The sequence below is a fragment of the Tupaia chinensis genome, unplaced genomic scaffold, assembly GCF_000334495.1.
Source record: "Tupaia chinensis unplaced genomic scaffold, TupChi_1.0 Scaffold000605_1, whole genome shotgun sequence".
Classification (NCBI taxonomy): Eukaryota; Metazoa; Chordata; class Mammalia; order Scandentia; family Tupaiidae; genus Tupaia; species Tupaia belangeri.
The window spans coordinates 2,759,530-2,766,625 of NW_006160123.1; the positions used below are offsets into that span (position 1 = coordinate 2,759,530).

General features: G+C 60.1%; 2 protein-coding genes across 2 annotated transcripts in view; one reads left to right on the forward strand and one right to left on the reverse strand.

The window, feature by feature from the left end:
* DNAJC17 (DnaJ heat shock protein family (Hsp40) member C17) overlaps window positions 1-3,187 on the forward strand; it is a 37,577-nt gene extending 34,390 nt beyond the window's left edge. The window contains exon 11 of the mRNA XM_006158684.3: window positions 2,634-3,187. Within this exon, the coding sequence (XP_006158746.1) occupies window positions 2,634-2,756 (123 nt within the window). The 3' untranslated portion in view covers window positions 2,757-3,187. The remainder of the gene's footprint in view (window positions 1-2,633) is intronic.
* GCHFR (GTP cyclohydrolase I feedback regulator) lies at window positions 2,937-7,058 on the reverse strand. The gene is made up of 3 exons (XM_006158686.3): window positions 6,901-7,058; window positions 4,479-4,573; window positions 2,937-3,384 (listed from the first exon to the last, which is right to left on the reverse strand). Exons 1-3 carry the CDS (start codon window positions 6,934-6,936, stop codon window positions 3,261-3,263), a joined length of 255 nt encoding a protein of 84 aa, XP_006158748.1. The 5' UTR covers window positions 6,937-7,058; the 3' UTR covers window positions 2,937-3,260.
* Window positions 7,059-7,096: the final 38 nt, after the last annotated feature.

Below are 7,096 nucleotides of genomic sequence, written 5' to 3' on the forward strand. Positions count from 1 at the left end.
CAGCGGGGTGGCCCGGGGCTGCTCGTCGCCCCACAGTGGCAGGCGCCGGCCATCCGGCCTCCCTCGCAGCTCCCGGATGACCTCGCGGTTGCTGTACTCCTCGTGGTCCCCACCGGCTGTGCTGGCCTGGCTAAGCACGCTGCCCTGCCCCCGGAGCCGCCTCGGCCGCCCCAGGCTCAGCCGCTTGAAGAAGGAGGCATTCCGGAAGGAGCCTTTCCGCCAGGTCTCCATCGGTCCCGGGGAGCACGCAGGCGAGGTTCAAGGGCAGCTGGTGGGCATTGGCCCGGCCGGGGCAGGGCAGCCCGAGGGCCGCGAGGGAGGAGGCGCCCCGGTGGGCCGTCAGAGGCTGCGGGTTTCTGCCCAGCACCGGCCTTCCGCCAGCATCTCCGAGGGTGCGATGGGGCCTGGGCAGCGGGCGCGTTTCTGTCCAGGGCAGCAGAGCACCGGGAGTTGGAGCTCCTGGCGGTAAGATGCCCCCCAAGGACAGCGGTGGCCTGGTCACTCAATAGGGCAGTGGACAACCCCCAGGAAGCAGCACTTACTGGAGCCGGAGTGAGGGAGCCGGGCGGCGCAGAGGTGGCCTTCCCGGGCTAGGAAGGCAGAGGTGTGGGGCTCTGTCTGGCGCTTCCTGGCCCCCGTGCCTGCTCGGGCAGTGCCGTGCCCTCTGCCGGCTCCCGGACTCTGATGACTGGCTTGGCGTGTGCCGTGTGCGCGGCGCGTTTGTGTGCCCAGCTGACTCAGTCAGGTGGGAAGCCGGGTTTCATACTGGGTAATTGCAGCATCTGCACGCAGGGATTGGGGCAGCCGGGACCAACACCCCAGGGCACTGGGGAGCTTTAGATTCCTCTGGGACTCCATGGGGGCAGCCCGCTTCATGTGTCACCACGCTGCTCCCTTTGTCATCAGGGCCCCAAGAGAGGCTTGCCCGTGTGGGTGACTCAGCCCCAGGCTGCCACAGGCCCTCATTAGCATCGGCACAGCAGGGGAAGGAGGCAGAGGGTGTGGTGAGAGGGTGCAGCCCCTGCCTGGGCAAGGCGTGGCTCCTCCCGGGTCGGCTCTGAGGGTGACTCCAGGTATTCTTGGCGGAACAGCATGAACTTGGGGAGGGGACAGTGCCCTCCCCTTGGCCCGACATCCTGTCTGGCAACTCGATTTCCTCATCCTCCCTCGCTTTACCCAGATGGCCTCCTGGCAGGCGGGTGTGGTGAGAGGGTGCAGCCCCTGCCTGGGCAAGGCGTGGCTCCTCCCGGGTCGGCTCTGAGGGTGACTCCAGGTATTCTTGGCGGAACAGCATGAACTTGGGGAGGGGACAGTGCCCTCCCCTTGGCCCGACATCCTGTCTGGCAACTCGATTTCCTCATCCTCCCTCGCTTTACCCAGATGGCCTCCTGGCAGGCACGGAGGGCAGCTGCGGGCCAGGCTCTTCTGCCTCCCGCAGACAGCTCTCTGGCCACTGGACCTCATTCTGGGTCCCTCTGTGGACGGGGCTGGGCCACATCACACGGGCTTCCAGGATCACCAGCCCTGTGGGGCCGACCTCCACAGGGGCCCTGGCCAGGAGAGAGGAGGCGCTGGGCCTGTCAGAGGAGCAGGCTGGTCCAGGCTGAGGAACACTTCCTGTTTCTGAGCACCCTTCACTCCAAACCAGTTGGACGGGGCCTGGCATCTTCACCCCAGCCACTCCCTGCTCATTCCCTCGGTCACTGACCCACACGTTTCCTCCTGGCCTGTGCCCCAGTGTGGCATGCCACGGAGCAGGGCTCACTAGCACTCTGTAGACAGGACACCATGCTGCGCAGCCCCTGACCTGGCTTGCTTCTGGTCCAGCTCAGGTGGGCTTCCATTTCTCAGGGACCATGTGAGCAGCACCAGCTTCAGCTGCACTGAGGAAGTGATTTCATTCCCACCGCAGACCTTATCAGGGCGTGGGGTTGGCAACTCAGACTGCACTGCGAGCTGCTGCGCCACCCCACAGCCCTGGCCCTGTGACCTGGTTGTTTATTATTCTTTTGCTTATGAAAATATAACACTCCCAATCCCCCCGCACTGTGCTGGCAGGACCATGTAAGAGCGAGCCGTGGGCCCTGCCCTCCAGGAGCCCTGGCGTGTATTTTCAGGAGATAAGCCGGCCTCGCGCTCACTCGTCTCCTAGGGCAGGGCTGTTCGAGGCTTGTCCGGGTGAGGGCTCCCGCGTCCTCAGCAGGAGCTAGCTGACGCAGAGCCGAGCAGCTGGTGGGCAGTGCTGTGTAGCCCTGCAGAGCCACGTGGCTCCCCACACCGCCCAGCACTTCCCTGCACTGGAGACCCGAGTGAGGCAGAGGCCGAGCAGGGAGTGTCAGAGAAGGGCTGACTGAAGTGAGGGACACAGGGCCGGAGTACTGCGTGGGGACGTGATGTGCACGAAGAGGAAGCAGAGCTGACCGCCACGTGAAGGGCCTGGGTAGAGGGGGTGCAGAGGTAATCGGCTGAGATAGGCTGAGGCCTGCTTACCTGAATGGGCGTGGGTGAGTTGGCAGAAGGACTTTGGAGGTTTCCTCCGCCCTCCCTCCCTGACTCCTAGAGGCAGCTGTTTAGGCCCTGTTCTCTCAGTCTGGATCTGTGGTACTGACCCTCCCTGTCCTGTCTGTCCTCAGGGCTCGGTGTTGTCAGAGAGGGACTACGAGAGCCTGGTCATGATGCGCATGCGCCAGGCTGCGGAACGGCAGCAGCTGATGGCCCAGATGCAGCGGGAGGACCAGGAGGGGCAGCCCACATAGCCCCGGCTCCAGCCCTCCCACCCCTCGGCCCTTTTCTTAAGTGTTACCAATAAAATATTTTTTAAGGAGCCTACCTCTGCTCTGTGCATAGTGTAGGGATCTGGGCCCAGCCTCAGCTTTCGTCTGGGCCGGGCTGCCCATAGTGGCGGTCAGTGCACTAGCAGTGCAGAGGGGCACGGCTCATCACGACCCTTTATTGACTTGGACTAGCTAAACTGGACCCTGCTCAGATCTTGAGCTGCCAGAGGCAGCCTGCCCACAGAACATGGCCTACCCCAAGGCCCTGGACCAGGCCTGAAGTTGGAGAGCAGCTGGGAGTACCAGGGCAAGGGGCCTGCCCTCTCCCACTGACCAAGGCAGGGCCCCAGGGAAGGCTGCCCACTGCCCACTGGTGCTAGGGTGAGGAAAGTGACGATCTCAGGTGAAAAAAGGCCAGGGCAGAGGCTCGGGGGTAGCAGCTCCTCCGAAGAAGGGGTGTCCCACCCACAAGTCAGCATGAGAAGGTCACTCCTTGTGCAGGCACCACACCAGCGTCTGGCCCACCCCTGTCATGCTCAGTACACGGAAGCCCCTGCGTTCCAGCTTGTCCAGGACTATGCGAGGAGGGTCGTTGACGTAGTACTCCCAGCTGCAAAGGAACGAGGACGCCTGACATGAGGGGTAGAGGGCAAGCACCCCCACAGCTGGGCTTTGCCCCAAGCAGTCCTGTCGGGAGCACTCAGAGACCAGCAGCTGTGGGGCACTTCCTGGGAGCCAGGCTAAGTGCACACCCCCTGGCCCCCTCCCCACAAGCACTTTACATGGCTTATCTCATTTCTTTTCCCAACAGCCTAGTGAAGGGCGGTTTCCCACATCATGGCAGACCCCACATTTGCCTTCCAGCCTCGCGTGCTGGGGCACTCTGCTGCCCAGGGAGAGTGCTGCTGTGAGGTGCTCCTCACCCAGGTCTCTGTGCCCCCTTGCTGCCTTGGCACCGAGGTCGGCCCTCAATAGCCCTGGCTCTGGGTGCCACTCCCTAGCACAGAGAATGCTTGCTTTCCCTTCTTAGGTTTGACTCCGGGCTATTTAAGAGATAAAGGGCTCTAGCCCTGAGGTGGCATCTTGAGGCAAATGCCTCTCAGCAAAGTCCAGGGGCTACCTTCTGCCTTCCAGCTGCGCCCCAAGGGCTGGGAGAGGTGGCCTTCTTTCTCCCTCCCAACTGAGGCTGAGGCTGACGGCCCTCCTCAGGAGTCAGCCTGTGCAGCCAGTGCTCTCCCTGCTCCGAGCTAGGAAGGGTGAGAGTGTAGAACAGGAAACGGCCGGTGTACGTGGAGATGGTGAAGGATGCCCAGGGAGGTGGCCACGCCCCCAGGCAGCTGCAGAGCTGGACCAGGACCAGGGCTTCCCAGGGCTTCGCTCTGTTTCTCAGCCAGCTCTGCAGGACAGCTCTGTGCCTGCCTTTGCTCGACGGCGTCCAGCTTAGAGGGGGAGGCCAGGGCAAGGAGCAGCCCACTGCAGAGTGCCAGACCCAGGGAACAGACTGCCCTGGGGTTCTACTAGGGTGAGCCACCTACGGAGGGAAGGCTGTTGGGACGGCTCTCACAGCCAGCGACTGGGGACTAGCCATCAGAGTAGGCAGGGGAGCTCCAGGCCGGGCCTGCCCCTGGGCTTGGTGGCTGTGTGAAGGGAACGGGCAGGTCTAGAAGCTGGCGGGGAGAAGGTGCTGAGGGTGTCCCTACTTACAAGTTGTTTCCCAGGACACTTCTCTTCGAGGCCCCCAGATGCTGCATCAGCTCTGGATCCGAGTGCTCATCGCCCACCATGGTGGGGCCCACCTCCTGCAAGGGAAGCCACAGTGGCTGCCTGACTGGCTGCCAGGCGGAGGGGGCAGGTCTGCTGGCCCTGCGCAAGCTTCAGGTAAGGGCTGCAAGGGGTGGAGAGGCTCCTGGGGGGTGAGCACAGCTGGGAGGATGTGCAGGGCAGGGCCTCCCAGCCCCTCTAATGGGAACTGGGCGTGCCAGGCACCACTGCCCACATTTGTGTGCATCAGAATCACCTAGACAGCAAGACAAATGACAACACACATCCGCACAAACACAGGTGTTCACGGTAGCATCACTACCAGCCAGAAGGTGAACACCACTCAAGTGCTGGCAACTGATGAACAGATACAGAAAATGTGGTACAGTCACACGAGGGAATCTCACCTGACAATAAGAAGGAATAAAATACTGATACATACCACAGTATGGAGGAAATTTGAAAACATTACATCAGTGAAAGGAGCCAGACACAGAAGGCCATGTTTCCGATAGTGGTTACCTAGGACTGAGGGCCTTGGGGGAAATAAGCCACTGCTGCTGGGTAGAGGGGTTTCTTGGAGGTGTTGGAAATGTTCTAAAATTAAGGTGATGGTTGCATAAGTCTGAGTATGCTAAAAAATACTGAATTGTACTTTTTAAAAAATTATTTCATTTTGGGACTAGCAGTTAGCATAATGGCTATGTCGCTGAACTCCCATATAGCCAACCGTGGTTCGAGTCCCAGATCCGGTGGCTTAAACTCATGCCAGGCGCGCGTGTGTGTGCGTGCCCAAGATCCTGAGAGGAGAAGGGATTGCGGTGTGGCCATCCCCCCCCAGGGGGGGGTGATTTCTCACTTTCTATCTCTCTGTCTCTCTCTGCCTTTCTGACAAGTGCACACACTATAGCAAAAATCTAAAAAAAAAAAAAAAAGGAAAAAAAATTATTTCATTTTGTTATTGTTATTTTTTAATTTGGCCAGAGAGAGAAAGGGAAAGTGAGAAAGCAAGACACCAGGTCTGGGACTCAAACTTCTGTCAGTAATAGGGATATCCAGTGCCTTAACCACCATGCCACCTGTTGGCCCTGGATTATACATTTTATTATTTATTTATTTATTTCTGAGTTTGTATGTTTTTGTTTTTGTTTGCAACAGGGCACATGAGCTCGCCAGAGACAGAGAGAGTGAGAAATCACCTCCTGGGGGGATGGCCACACTGCAATTCCTCCTCCTTCATTCTCCTCTCGGGATTTTGGGTATGCACACACATGTACCGGGCGTAAGTTTGAAGCTGCTAGGTCCAGGGCTGGAACTGCAGTCCACTACATAGGAGTCCAGTGATGTAATCATTATACCATTTGCTGGTTCCCAAATTGTACATTTTAAATTGGTAAATTCTGTGGTGTGTGCACTATATATCAATAAAACTGTGTAATTTGTTTCTTTTAAAGGGAAATCACCCGGGAGGACATTTCCAAGTATAGATTCCCAAGCCCTAGACATGGCGTTTCCAGGGCCTGGGGAGGGGCCCAGGAACCCACATTTTACACACAGGGGACTGGTTCTCAAACTTCTGCCCTAGGGCACTTTCAAGAAGTGGGGAACTCGCCTTATCCTTCCGCCCATCAGAGCTGTGTACCCTCTGCTGAGTCCCTAGAGTGGCTGCTGCTCCCCTAGAGGCCCAGTCATATCACTCAGAAGCTGAATGGGGGTTCCTGGGGCCACTAGCACCTCCTTTTTACAGACGAGGAACCTGCACCCAGAGAAGGGGGCACAAGGTCTGACTCCCGGACGGTTCTTCCCACCGCTCACCCCGCGGCCCCTGCCTCTCCTTTCTTCACCAGCAGGGAGTTCTCTTCCTCTGCCAGAGCTTCAGGGGCGGCCCTCCCTGGAAGGTCTAAGGTGCAGGCAGTGGCTGCCGTGGACCAAGGACTGGGCACCTGCACGGGGCTTTAGCTCCTTTCCTTTTCCAAACCTCTTTCCGGGTTACTTTTGGGTTCCTCCCACCCCGCAGCCCCCGCAGTGTGGGTCGGTGTCTGGCATGGGGTGGTACATGTGAGAGGCCAGGCAGGGCAGGAGCCAGAAGCGCCAGAGGTTGCCCAGTTGCAGAGACGCTCTCACCGGGCCCCCTTCGCACACGAAGGATCCAAGCTGGCCAGAGCTCCCCAGTCCCAGGCGCGGCTGAGTCGTGTTGCTCAGCTCCCTCTCCGCCCCTGAAGGGGCGTGTCCAGTGGGCGCCGGCCCAGCCCAGATGGGTGCTGCCGGGGAGGGGGCCACGAAGGCGCGGTCGCTGCCCCCCCCCCCGCCCCCACCCCATCCCCGTGCGGGACCGGCTTCAAGTCCTGTTGCGGAGGGTACTCACCATGCGGATCTGGGTGCTGATGAGCAGGTAGGGCATGGTGCACGCGCGGGGCCAGGCTCCGGCCCTCCGCTTTGTGCTCAGCGCTGACACCAACTCCTCTCACGTCCGGACAGCGACCGGAGGCCTGGAGTCCCGTTACTCTGGTTCTGGCCACAGGCGGCGCCAATCCCTGCACACAGGGCGGGGGGCCGCCGCG

Excerpts from the sequence above, each read along its gene's own strand:
- GCHFR (XM_006158686.3), bottom strand. The coding sequence starts at position 6,936 with ATGCCCTACCTGCTCATCAGCACCCAGATCCGCATG. Across the intron at positions 4,574-6,900 it reads TCAGCACCCAGATCCGCATG|GAGGTGGGCCCCACCATGGT; the intron begins GTGAGTACCCTC and ends CTTCCCTTGCAG. Across the intron at positions 3,385-4,478 it reads AGTGTCCTGGGAAACAACTT|CTGGGAGTACTACGTCAACG; the intron begins GTAAGTAGGGAC and ends GTTCCTTTGCAG.